The 13,290-nt window shown below is 56.6% G+C and overlaps 1 protein-coding gene across 3 annotated transcripts in view; it reads left to right on the top strand.

The window, feature by feature from the left end:
• Window positions 1-13,290, top strand: part of hat1 (histone acetyltransferase 1) — a 92,114-nt gene that overhangs the window by 11,155 nt on the left and 67,669 nt on the right. The window contains exon 1 of one of the 3 annotated variants that reach the window (XM_085972656.1): window positions 4,393-4,521. The exons of the other annotated variants lie outside the window; for them this stretch is intronic. Coding sequence (XP_085828782.1) covers window positions 4,515-4,521 — 7 coding nt within the window. The 5' untranslated portion in view covers window positions 4,393-4,514. Of the gene's footprint in view, window positions 1-4,392; window positions 4,522-13,290 lie in introns of those variants that run through there. 3 annotated transcript variants of the gene reach the window in all.

Below are 13,290 nucleotides of genomic sequence, written 5' to 3'. Positions count from 1 at the left end.
GGGGGCGGGGCTCAGTGACCGGAGGCGGGGCTCAGTGACCGGGGGCGGGGCTCAGTGACCAGGGGAGGGGCTCAGTGACTGAGGGCGGGGCTGAGTGACTGGGGGAGGGGCTGTGACTGGGGGAGGGGCTCAGTGACTGGGGGAGGGGCTCTGACTGGGGCGGGGCTCAGTGACTGGGGGAGGGGCTCAGTAACCGGGGGCGGGGCTCAGTGACTGGGGGAGGAGCTCAGTGACTGGGGGAGGAGCTCAGTGACTGGGGGAGGGGCTCAGTAACTGGGAGAGGAGCTCCGTGACTGGGGGAGGGGCTCGGCGACTGGGGGAGGGGCTCAGTAACTGGGGCGGAGCTCAGTGACTGGGGGAGGGTCTCAGTGACTGGGGGAGGAGCTCAGTGACTGGGGGAGGAGCTCAGTGACTGGGGGAGGGACTCAGTGACTGGGGGTGGGGCTCAGTGACTGGGGGAGGGACTCAGTGACCGGGGGGAGGGGCTCAGTGACCCGCGGCGGGGCTCAGTGACTGGGGGAGGGGCTCTGACTGGGGGAGGAGCTCAGTGACTGGGGGAGGGGCTCAGTGACTGAGGGCGGGGCTCAGTGACTGGGGGAGGGTCTCAGTGACCGGGGCCGGGGCTCAGTGACTGGGGGAGGGGCACAGTTACTGGGGGAGGAGGTCAGTGACTGGGGGCGGGGCTCAGTGACTGGGGGAGGGGCTCAGTGACTGGGGGAGGGTCTCAGTGATCGGGGCCGGGGCTCAGTGACTGGGGGCAGGGCTCAGTGATTGGGGGAGGAGCTCAGTGACTGGGGGAGGGGCTTAGTGACTGGGGGTGGGGCTCAGTGACTGGGGGAGGGGCTCAGTCAGCGGGGGAGGAGCTGTCACTGGGGGAGGGGCTCAGTGACTGGGGGAGGAGCTCAGTCACTGGGGGAGGGGCTCAGTGACTGGGGGAGGAGCTCAGTGACTGGGGGAGGGGCTCAGTGACTGGGGAGGAGCTCAGTGACTGGGGGAGGGGCTCAGTGACTGGGGTGGCTCAGTCACTGGGGTCAGGTCTCAGTCACTGGGGTCGGGGCTCAGTGACTGGGGGAGGAGCTCTGTGACTGGGGGAGGGGCTCAGTGACTGGGGGAGGAGCTCAGTGACCTGGGGAGGGAGCTAGGCGACTGGGGGAGGGGCTCAGTGACTGGGGGCGGGGCTCAGTGACTGGGGGAGGGGTTCAGTGACTGGGGGCGGGGCTCAGTGACTGGGGTAGGGTCTCAGTGACTGGGGTAGGGTCTCAGTGACTGGGGGCGGGGCTCAGTCACCGGGGGAGGGGCTCATTGACTGGGGGAGGAGTTCAGTGACTGGGGGAGGAGCTCAGTGACTGGGGGAGGGGCTCAGTGACTGGGGGAGGAGCTCAGTGATTGGGGCGGGGCTCAGTGACTGGGGGAGGGACTCAGTAACTGGGGGAGGAGCTCAGTGACCTGGGGAGGAGCTCAGCGACCGGGGGAGGGTCTCAGTGACCGGGGGCGGGGCTCAGTGACCGGGGGAGTGTCTCAGTGACTGGGGGAGGGGCTCAGTGACTGGGGGAGGGGTTCAGTGACTGGGGGAGGGGCTCAGTGACTGGGGGAGGGGTTCAGTGACCGTGGGCGGGGCTGAGTGACAGGGGCGGGGCTCAGTGACTGGGGGCGGGGCTCAGTGACTGGGGGCAGGGCTCAGTGACTGGGGCGGGGCTCAGTGACTGGGCGTGGGGCTCAGTGACTGGGGGAGGATCTCAGTGACTGGGGAGGGGCTCAGTGAGCGGGGGGAGGAGCTCAGTGACTGGGGGAGGGGCTCAGTGACTGGGGGCGGGGTTCAGTGACTGGGGGCGGGGCTCAGTGACTGGGGCGGGGCTCAATGACTGGGGGAGGGGCTCAGTGACCGGGGGCGGGGCTCAGTGACCGGGGGAGGAGCTCAGTGACCTGGGGAGGGGCTCAGTAACTGGGGAGGAGCTCAGTGACCGGGGGAGGGTCTCAGTGGCCAGGGGCGGGGCTCAGTGAATGGGGAGGGGGCTCAGTGAATGGGGAGGGGGCTCAATGACTGGGGGCGGGGCTCAGTGTCTGGGGGAGGGGTTCAGTGACCGGGGGCGGGGCTGAGTGACAGGGGCGGGGCTCAGTGACTGGGGAGGAGCTCAGTGACTGGGGGAGGGGCTCAGTGACTGGGGGGGCAGGGCTCAGTGACTGGGGGGGCGGGGCTCAGTGACTGGGGGAGGGGCTCAGTGACTAGGGGAGGGGCTCAGTGACTGGGCGTGGGGCTCAGTGACTGGGGGAGGAGCTCAGTGACTGGGGGAGGGGCTCTGAGCGGGGGGAGGAGCTCAGTGACTGGGGGCGGAGCTCAGTGACTCGGGGAGGGGCTCTGACTGGGGGAGGAGCTCAGTGACTCGGGGAGGGGCTCAGTGACTGGGGGAGGAGCTCAGTGACTGGGAAGGGGCTCAGTGACTGGGGAGGGGCTCAGTGACTGGGGGCGGGGCTCAATGACTGGGGGAGGAGCTCAGTGACTGGGGGAGGGGCTCAGTAACTGGGGCGGAGCTCAGTGACTGGGGGAGGGTCTCAGTGACCGCTGGCGGGGCGCAGTGACTGGGGGTGGGGCTCAGTGACTGGGGGAGGGGCTTAGTGACTGGGAGAGGGGCTCAGTGACTGGGGGAGTGGCTCAGTGACCGGGGGCGGGGCTCAGTGACTGGGGGAGGAGCTCAGTGACTGGGGGAGGGACTCAGTAACTGGGGGAGGAGCTCAGTGACCTGGGGAGGGGCTCAGTAACTGGGGAGGGGGCTCAGTGACTGGGGGCGGGGCTCAGTGACTGGGGGAGGGGCTCAGTGACTGGGGGAGGGGCTCAGTAACTGGGGGAGGAGCTCAGTGACCTGGGGAGGGGCTCAGTAACTGGGGAGGAGCTCAGTGACTGGGGGAGGGTCTCAGTGACTGGGGGCAGGGCTCAGTGACTGGGGCGGGGCTCAGTGACTGGGGGCGGGGCTCTGTGACGGGGGCGGGGCTCTGTGACTGGGGGCGGGGCTCAGTGACTGGGGGCGGGGCTCAGTGACCGGGGGAGGGGCTCAGTGACCGGGGGAGGGGTTCAGTGACCGGGGGCGGAGCTCAGTGACAGTTGGAGGGGCTCAGTGACTAGGGGAGGGGCTCAGTGACTGGGCGTGGGGCTCAGTGACTGGGGAGGAGCTCAGTGACTGTGGAGGGGGCTCAGTGAGCGGGGGGAGGAGCTCAGTGACTGGGCGTGGGGCTCAGTGACTGGGGGGAGGGGGCTCAGTGACTGGGGGAGGAGCTCAGTGACTGTGGAGGGGCTCAGTGACTGGGGGGAGGGGGCTCAGTGACTGGGGGCGGGGCTCAATGACTGGGGGAGGGGTTCAGTGACCGGGGGCGGGGCTGAGTGACAGGGGCGGGGCTCAGTGACTGGGGAGGAGCTCAGTGACTGGGGGAGGGGCTCAGTGACTGGGGGGGCGGGGCTCAGTGACTGGGGGGGCGGGGCTCAGTGACAGTTGGAGGGGCTCAGTGACTGGGGGAGGAGCTCAGTGACTGGGGGAGGAGCTCAGTGACTGGGGGAGGGGCTCAGTGACTGGGGCGGAGCTCAGTGACTGGGGGAGGGTCTCAGTGACCGCTGGCGGGGCGCAGTGACTGGGGGTGGGGCTCAGTGACTGGGGGAGGGGCTTAGTGACTGGGAGAGGGGCTCAATGACCAGGGGGAGGGGCTCAGTGACTGGGGGCGGGGCTCAGTGACTGGGGGAGGGGCTCAATGACCAGGGGGAGGGGCTCAGTGACTGGGGGCGGGTCTCAGTGACTGGGGGGAGTGGCTCAGTGACCGGCGGCGGGGCTCAGTGACTGGGGGAGGAGCTCAGTGACTGGGGGCGGGGTCAGTGACGGGTCTCAGTGACTGGGGGAGGGGCTCAGTGACTGGGGGCGGGTCTCAGTGACTGGGGGAGGAGCTCAGTGACTGGGGGCGGGGCTCAGTGACTGGGGGAGGAGCTCAGTGACTGGGGGCGGGGCTCAGTGACTGGGGGAGGAGCTCAGTGACTGGGGGCGGGGCTCAGTGACTGGGGGAGGAGCTCAGTGACTGGGGGCGGGGCTCAGTGACTGGGGGCGGGGCTCAGTCACTGGGGGAGGGCCTCAGTGACTGGGGGAGGGGCTCAGTGACTGGGAGAGGGGCTCAGTGACCGGGGGGAGGAGCTCAGTGACGGGGGCGGGTCTCAGTGACGGGCCTCAGTGACTGGGGGAGGAGCTCAGTGACCGGGGGCGGGGTCAGTGACGGGGCTCAGTGACTGGGGGGAGGAGCTCAGTGACGGGGCGGGGCTCAGGGACGGGGCACTGTGACTGGGGGCGGGTCTCAGTGACTGGGGGAGGAGCTCAGTGACGGGGGCGGGGCTCAGTGACGGGGGGCGGGGCCGATCTCGCATCGATTCTTCCCGCGCCTGCCGGCTGGCCGCCGGTCACGTGGTCCGCGGGCAGGCCGCACTAATCGAGCGGGAGCGGCGGGTGTGCGCTGGGCTGTCAGCCTGTGAGCGCGGGGCGGCCGAGATGGCGGGTGAGTAATCGGCCCGCTGCCTTTCAGTTGGAGTCCGCCGTTCCCACCGGGCGCCGGTGAAAAGCGCCGAGCTGGCGGCTGCGTCTGTGGGCTCCGCCGCTGGTTCGGCGGGTGGGGGCCCGTGAGGCGCCGCGTGTTGTGTCCGGGGGCGCCGCCGGCTTCCCTTGCCCGAGTCTCGGCAAGTTTCTGAAGCTTTGCCGGCTGTTCCAGCTTCAGTGTGGTCCGAAGTGCGCCGTGTGGCCGGCGATACTTCTCCTGTCCTCTCTTGCTGCCTGTACTGCAACATTTCAATGTTTAAAGTTCACTTCTCCCCATTCGGAGAAAGAACTTGCATTTCTATAGCGCCTTCGCGGACGTCCCGAAGCGCCTTACAGCCAATGAAGTACTTTGGAAGTGTGCAGCAAGATCCCACAAACTGCTATGTGATAGTGACCACAATTTTTTTGTGATGCTGTTTGAGGATAAATATTGGACAAGAAATTACACCGTTGTAAGAATATAACGTAAAAATATAAGAAATAGGAGCAGGAGTCGGCCATTTGGCCCTTCGAGCCTGCTCCGCCATTCACTAAGATCATGGCTGATCTTCGACCTCAACTCCACTTTCCTGCACTATCCCCATGTCCCTTGATTCCCTTAATATTCAAAAATCTAGCGATCTCAGCCTTGAATATATATACTCAACGACTGAGCCTCCACAGCCCTCGGGTAGGGAATTCCAAAGATTCACCACCCTCTGAGTGAAGAAATTTCTCCTCATCTCAATCCTAAATGGCCGACCCCTTATTCTGAGACTGTGACCCCTGGTTCTAAACTTCCCCAGCCAGGGGAAACCTCCCTGCATCTGCCCTGTCAAGCCTGTAAGAATTTTGTATGTCGTATTCCCTTTGAAAGGCCCAGCAAGTTCTGGAGTTCTGCATGTGCAAGATCCGGAACTTGTGATCTGTCAAGGTATGCCTTGATAGAGCATCCGAACTGCCTGAAAAATGAGTGTTGTTGGCGCAGAGTTGGGCTATTTACCTAACAACTGCCCAGCAGCTGCCCACGCAGCTCTTACGGTTGGTAAAAGCAGGCATAGGGCCTGCTTGCATCAGCGTAAGGGTATAATGAAGGCTTAAATAAAGCGTTTAAAAATCCAAAATTATGCATATACACCTCAAATGAGTTTATGCAAATATTAGTTATCAAAAAATTAAATTTTTATTGAGGTTGTTGCAATGAAGGGACTTGTGAATAAAATTGAAATTCAGTACATTTATAACAACTAGAATTGTGTAAATTGTATAATTATTTGGGGATTCCATTGCTTATCATTAGGGGATTCCCTTTGTAAATGATTGGAATGGAATTCTCCTTTGTCATTGGAGGGCGGGGTCCACGTGATTCCAGGGACGCCTCCAAACTGCCTGCGTCCTTCGGATCCAGGGGCCATTATGCTGCCCTCCGCCTCGAAACCCAAGACTGCAACTCTTCGCAGCCTGGGCACCAGGAGGTATTTTCGTAAATGTTTCGCGGGTCAGAGGCGTGCTCCGGAGGTACACCTCCGACTGCAATTTCTAGGCCATAGGCTTGGACACTGGGGCGAACTACCCTGCTCTTCAAGAAGAATTCACTACCCCAGAGGGCTGTGGATGCTGAGTCGTTGAGTATATTCAAGGCTGCGATAGATAGATTTTTGAACTCTAGCAGAATCGAGGGATATGGAGATCAGACGGGAAAGTAGAGATGAGGTCGAAGATCAGCCATGATCTTATTGAATGGTGGAGCAGGCTCGAGGGGCCGTATGGCCGACTCCTGCCCCTATTTCTTATGTTCTTGAGACACATAGAAACATAGAAGATAGGAGTAGGCCATTCGGCCCCTCGAGCCTGCTCCGCCATTCAATGAGATCATGGCTGATTATCCAAGTTCAGTACCGGGTACCTGCTTTCTCCCCATACCCCTTGATCCCTTTAGCCTTAAGAAATATATCCAACTCCTTCTTGAATATATTTAATGAATTGGCCTCAACTGCCTTGTGTGGTAGAGAATTCCACCGGTTCACCACTCTCTGGGTGAAGAAAGTCCTCCTCATTTCAGTCCTAAATGGCTTACCCCTTATCCTTAGACTGTGACCCCTGGTTCTGGACTCCCCCGCCATCGGGAACATTCTCCCTGCATCTAGTCTGTCTAGTCCTGCCAGAATTTTATAAGTTTCAATGAGATCCCCTCTCATTCTTCTAAACTCAAGTGAGTACAAGCCCAATCGACCCAATCTCTCCTCATACGTCATTCCTGCCATCCCAGGTATCAGCCTGGTGAATCTTCGCTGAACTCCTTCCATGGCAAGGACATCCTTCCTCAGATAAGGCGACCAAAACTGCACACAGTACTCAAGGTGTGGTCTCACCAAGGCCCTGTACAACTGCAGCAAGACATCCTTGTTCCTGTACTCAAACCCTCTCGCTATGAAGGCCAACATACCATTTGCCGCCTTAACCGCCTGCTGCACCTGCATGTTTACCTTCAGCGACTGGTGCACAAGGACACCCAGGTCTCGTTGCACTTCCCCTTTTCCCAATCTATTGCCGTTCAGATAATAATCAGCCTTGCTGTTTTTGACACCAAAGTGGATAACCTCACATTTATCCACATTATATTGCTTCTGCCCAATCACCCAACCTGTCCAAATCATCCTGGAGTTTCTTGGCATCCTCCTCACAGCACACGTCCACCCAGCTTTGTGTCATCTGCAAATTTGGAGATATTACATCTAGTTCCCTTGTCTAGATCATTAATATATATTGTGAATAGCTGGGGTCCAAGGACCAATCCCTGCGGTACCCCACTAGACACTGCCTGCCACTCGGAAAAGGACCCGTTTATTCCAACTCTTTGCACAACAGGGTAAATGGCTCCTGTCTGTGTGGTGGTGTCTAGGAATAGTGCCCTGGGATCTACAACATATCAAATTGACAGGCAGGAAAAGACCAGCTGGTCCATTAAGCTCACCCCTCCCTGTGGTGACAGGACACTTGCTTACCCCCCAGCCTGGGAGATCTCTTCTGCCCACTGGAGCAGGCAGGCTGGTTTAATTGCATCTAACAGGGTGGCATTCTCCCTCCTGCATGGAAGTGTTGGCTTGAGCTCCTCACTTTCCAGCTCAGGTAAGAGTGCTACCAACTGAGTGTTGGAGGGCAGTGAAAGAAAGTCTTGCATTTCTATAGCGCAATTCAGGACCTCAGGACCTCCCAAAGCACTTTACAGCCAATGAAGTACTTTTTGAAGTGTAGTCACTGTTGTAATGCAGGAAACGCAGCAGCCCATTTGCGCACAGCAAGCTCCCACAAACAGCAATGTGATAATGACCAGATCATCTGTTTTTGTGAGGTTGATTGAGGGATAAATATTGGCCAGGACACTGGGGATAACCCCCCCCCCCCCCCCCCCCCCTCCGATTTTCTTCGATATAGTGCCATGGAATCTTTTACATTCACCTGAGAGAGCAGACAGGGCCTCGGTTTAACGTCTCATCCGAAAGACGGCACCTCGGACTGTGCAGCACTCCCTCAGTACTGCACTGAAGTGTCAGCCTGGATTGTGTGCTCGTGTCTCTGGAGTGGGACTTGAACCCGCAACCCTCTGACTCCGAGGTGAGAGTGCTGCCCACTGAGCCCCGGCTGACGCTGACTATTAGTTATTAACGGTTATTAGTGGGCTAATAACTGGTGGTGATTATTTTGCCCAGTGTGATTAATTTACAATTGCAAACCATAAGGAAGAAGTCCAGGATGGAAAAGGCTGTTCAGCCACTGAGCTTGTCCTGGTAGAAATCCCTCCAGCCCAGCCTGACATTTAACCTGCCCAGCCTGTCGCCTGTGTTGGCCAAATATATTGTGGGTTCAGGCCTCACATTGGGCACAAATACACACGCATCAATCTAACCTTTATTTAGGAGAAACTCCAAATATTGCAGCAAAACATGCAACATTGACCACAGCAGTAAGAGCGCATGGCTATGAGGCAACCTTTAACTTACAGGATCCATAAGTTGTCTTTATCCTGGGAGCAGAGCCAGGGGATGTTGTTTTCTTTCTGTGGCGGATTCATCGCAGCTCCCAGCCTTGGTGTAGGGTCGACCCTCTACTTTTACACCCTTTATCACTGTTGCATGACACTCGGCATGTTCCGCCAGCGGGATTCCCCTTTTATTCCCACACTCTCTGGGACATCACTGGGAACCTAGCAGCACCCAAGCATGTTCCTTAATTATGTCTCTCTTTGGCACTGGCTAGTCTTGTCTTCCTTCCCATGCTAGCTTCACCTTGATTTAACACTGTGCACTGCTGTGTCAAGTCAACAAACAGACGTGCCTGTATGCCTGACCATCCTTATCTCTTTATTGAGCAAGAAGACCATCTGTTCGAGTGATTTCCCCTTCACACACAGTCGCAGCATTTCTTAGCTGTTTTAAGAAACCGTGGTTTGGCGATTGTATCATCATGCTTAACGGACAAAAGCTGCAAATTGACACCATCCCATAAACAAATCATTGGCAGTATTGCGCTGACAAACGTATTGAATCACTCCAGCTTAGCTGCAGGGACCTCTGCTGCTGCTCTGACGCACCCCTTTTCGCAGCAGTCCATTATGCTTCTCCAGTGTGACCCCCAACATCTGTATGTTTCTGTCTGGTGAGCGTGCTGCCAACTCGCTCATGCTGGTGTAAGTAGTAAGGTATATATGTCTTTATATAACCGATTAAAAAAATCTCCTCTGTGCGCTTCCTGTTGACGTTTTTCCATTGTATAGATTTCTGTGCCCCAGTAAACTTGTCACGCTTTAAATGACACCCTCCTGCTCCTCTGGTGCTACGCTGCTGCCACTGGCAGGAAGGAAGGGGTCATTACAGCATAACGTTTACCAAAACAGCTTCCATCATAAATGTGGATATAGGAATAAAACATAAGTCGCAATTGTCCGACTTTAAAATGGAGACTGAATGACACCTGCATGGTCTGGGCCAATTATCTCCTGACCTTTGCCTTCCGTCCACGTGAAGGCTGCGTTTGGTCTTGCCTCTGCCACACCACAGGAGATTGATTCTAACTTTGAAAATATTTCAACTCTAACTTCCATTTTTCTTGCAATTCACAAATACTATTGCATGTAAACTATTGGATCTATGAAAGAATACTGAGTGTGTCTCTGCATTTCTCTCGGTGCATGCCTCTATTTCTCCCATTTGTTCTTGGGATGTGGGCGAGTGAACCATTCGTGGGGGGGTTTTTTTTACAACAATCTCTGTTATGGTTATTTTTCTGGCACTGGTCCACAAATGACCAGATTTGTTGAATTCAATTTCACAACTCGCTACGCTGGTCCAGTAACAGAACTGTGTGCGTGTGTCTGAGTTGCATGTGAGACTTTTTTTCTTCCTCTTATCTTTCTTTCTTCTCTTCCCGCCCCACCCCCCCCCCCCCCCCCCCCCCCCCAAAAAAAAACTCCTTCAACATTGATTTCTTCCTGTAGTTGTCAGCTGAGTGCAATAGGTAGAAAGTGTAAATGATCCTATGGAAGAATCCTTGTTTAAAAGTTAATCTTTCTTGTATTTGTACTTGGCTGTTGGGTTGTTTCTGGCCTGTTTTAATGTCTCCATGGTCACCGGCAGCGCTTGACAGTGGGAGTCAGGATTGGGAGCCAGTCAGGTTGGGGGGAGTAACCCAATTAGGCACGGTACAATAAGTTGGCCTGGGTTAAAGTTGGGTTAAAGTTATTTTACTTCACATAGGAGTCACCGAAGCTTTGTAGGAAATGTGTGACAGAGCATGCTTGCTGTATGCAAGACTTTAATATAACCAGCCCATGTCCCATGGTATAGTCTCCAGGTGAAAGCAGGGTTGGAGGGTGGGGCATAGTTGGACCAGGGCCTTATAAGGTCCTTATTTTAATTTCATTGTTCTGTCCTTGTTTTTATTACAGTATACTTCCATTTTATATTATTTATATAGTCAACTAGCAAAAGTTTAAAAGCAATTTTTCCAGTTGCAGCAATCAACCCTTGTAACTTGCGAAAGATGGGTCACAGAATTCCCTGTACTGCAGATGCAGGAGAGGGAGTTGAACAAAACTCATATTTCCCATCAGTTGTGATCGTGCTCCTGCTGATCTGAGGAAGCAATCTTGGGAGCCGGACTTCACAGGTGATAATCCCAGGAATGCCTCCCCAGCCGTGCGCCAGAATAGGGAAGAACAAGCCGAGTAGGGAACTCGATGCCCGGCTGAACGTGTGGTGTCCGGAAGAGGAGCATTGGCACCAGCTCTGGGAGCTATTCCACAGGCAACATCTGAGCAGGCAGTGTGCTAATGTACTGGATAAATGGGGAAGTGCTGAGCTATTTAAATCAGCATGGCCAGACGGTTGAGAAAATAAAACCAACCAGGAACAACTACTAGAGAAGCAAGAAATAGATGAGGGTAACATTTGTGCAGACAACAATTTTGCAAAATGGACATGGAGTAGAGGAATAAAATCAAATGGACCAGTTATAAAGGGGGGGAGGAAGACTGAAGGAAGCACCAACAACAACTTGCATTTATATAGCACCTTTAACGTCGGGAAACGTCCCAAAGTGCTTCACAGGAATGTTATCGAACAAAATTGACACCGAGCCGCATGAAATATTAAGACAGGTGAGCAAAAGCTTGGTCAAAGAAGTAGGTTATAAGGAGCGTCTTAAAGAAGGAGTTAGAGAGGTTTAGGGAGGCGATTCCAGAGCTTGGGGCCTAGGCAGCTGAAGGCACGGCTGCCAGTGGTGGAGACAATAAAATGCGCAAGAGGCCCGAATTGGAGGAGCGCAGATATCTTGGAGGGTTGTAGGGCTGGAGGAGGTTAGAGAGATGGGGAGGGGCGAGGCCATGGAGGGATTTGAAGACAATTGAGGCGATGGCAGACTGGGGGCCAGTGTAGGTCAGCGAGCCCAGGGGGCCAGTGTAGGTCAGCGAGCCCAGGGGGCCAGTGTAGGTCAGCGAGCCCAGGGGGCCAGTGTAGGTCAGGGGGCCAGTGTAGGTCAGCGAGCCCAGGGGGCCAGTGTAGGTCAGCGAGCCCAGGGGGCCAGTGTAAGTCAGCGAGCCCAGGGGGCCAGTGTAGGTCAGCGAGCCCAGGGGGCCAGTGTAGGTCAGCGAGCCCAGGGGGCCAGTGTAGGTCAGGGGGCCAGTGTAGGTCAGCGAGCCCAGGGGGCCAGTGTAGGTCAGCGAGCCCAGGGGGGGCCAGTGTAGGTCAGCGAGCCCAGGGGGCCAGTGTAAGTCAGCGAGCCCAGGGGGCCAGTGTAAGTCAGCGAGCCCAGGGGGCCAGTGTAAGTCAGCGAGCCCAGGGGGGCCAGTGTAAGTCAGCGAGCCCAGGGGGGCCAGTGTAAGTCAGCGAGCCCAGGGGGGCCAGTGTAAGTCAGCGAGCCCAGGGGGGCCAGTGTAAGTCAGCGAGCCCAGGGGGGCCAGTGTAAGTCAGCGAGCCCAGGGGGCCAGTGTAAGTCAGCGAGCCCAGGGGGCCAGTGTAAGTCAGCGAGCCCAGGGGGCCAGTGTAAGTCAGCGAGCCCAGGGGGGCCAGTGTAAGTCAGCGAGCCCAGGGGGGCCAGTGTAAGTCAGCGAGCCCAGGGGGGCCAGTGTAAGTCAGCGAGCCCAGGGGGGCCAGTGTAAGTCAGCGAGCCCAGGGGGGCCAGTGTAAGTCAGCGAGCCCAGGGGGGCCAGTGTAAGTCAGCGAGCCCAGGGGGGCCAGTGTAAGTCAGCGAGCCCAGGGGGGCCAGTGTAAGTCAGCGAGCCCAGGGGGGCCAGTGTAAGTCAGCGAGCCCAGGGGGGCCAGTGTAAGTCAGCGAGCCCAGGGGGGCCAGTGTAAGTCAGCGAGCCCAGGGGGGCCAGTGTAAGTCAGCGAGCCCAGGGGTGATGGGCGAACAGGACTTTGTGCGAGTTAGGATACGGGCAGCAGAGTTTTGGATGAGCTCACGTTTACGGAGGGTGCAAGGTAGGAGGCCGGCCAGGAAAGCAAGATGGAAGGGATAGTTTGGACAAAAAGAATCATGTAGAAATGAGTAGTGTTAAATGCATGTATTGCAGAGTGTGGGAAATGAAAACACCTTGCATTTGTAGAACACCTTTAACGTATGAAAACATCCCAGGCGCTTCACTGGAACGTAATCAGACAAAAATAGACAGTGAGCCAAAGAAGGAGACATTAGGGCAGGTGACCAAAAGCTTGGTCAAACAGGGAGGTTTTAAGCAGCATCTTAAAGGAGGAGAGAGAGGTGGCGAGGCGAAGAGGTTTGGGGAGAGAATTCCAGAGCTTGGGGCCTAGATTGCTGAAGGCATGGCCGCCAATGGTGGTCCGAAGGACGATGCACAAGAGGCCAGAATTCGAGGAGTGCAGCGATCTCGGAGAGTTGTAGGGCTGGAGGAGGTTACAGAGATGGGAAAGGGTGAGGCCATGGAGGGATTTGCACTGGGGGAATTGGAAGCAATTTACAGGAAGGACTGGACTTAAAGCATTAACAGAAACCGGCTACAGACTGGAGGAGAGGGGAAAATAAACATTGGGATTTAATATAGTGGAGAAGGACAGTAGAGATAAGAGAGGAGGTGGAATGGCAGTATTGGTTAAAGAGCGAATACAGGCTGTAGAGCGGGTCGATGTAGACAAGGCAGGGGACAGATGGTCAATATGGTTGGAGCTCAAAAATTAAAAAGGATTTGTTACATTAGTCGGGGTGTATTACAGACCTCCAAATTGTGGAAAGGAAATTG

Source organism: Somniosus microcephalus, chromosome 33 (assembly GCF_052327205.1).
Source record: "Somniosus microcephalus isolate GS21.2 chromosome 33, FLI_Smic_1.0, whole genome shotgun sequence".
In the NCBI taxonomy this organism is placed as follows: domain Eukaryota; kingdom Metazoa; phylum Chordata; class Chondrichthyes; order Squaliformes; family Somniosidae; genus Somniosus; species Somniosus microcephalus.
This window is presented reverse-complemented; position numbering and strand designations above follow the sequence as displayed.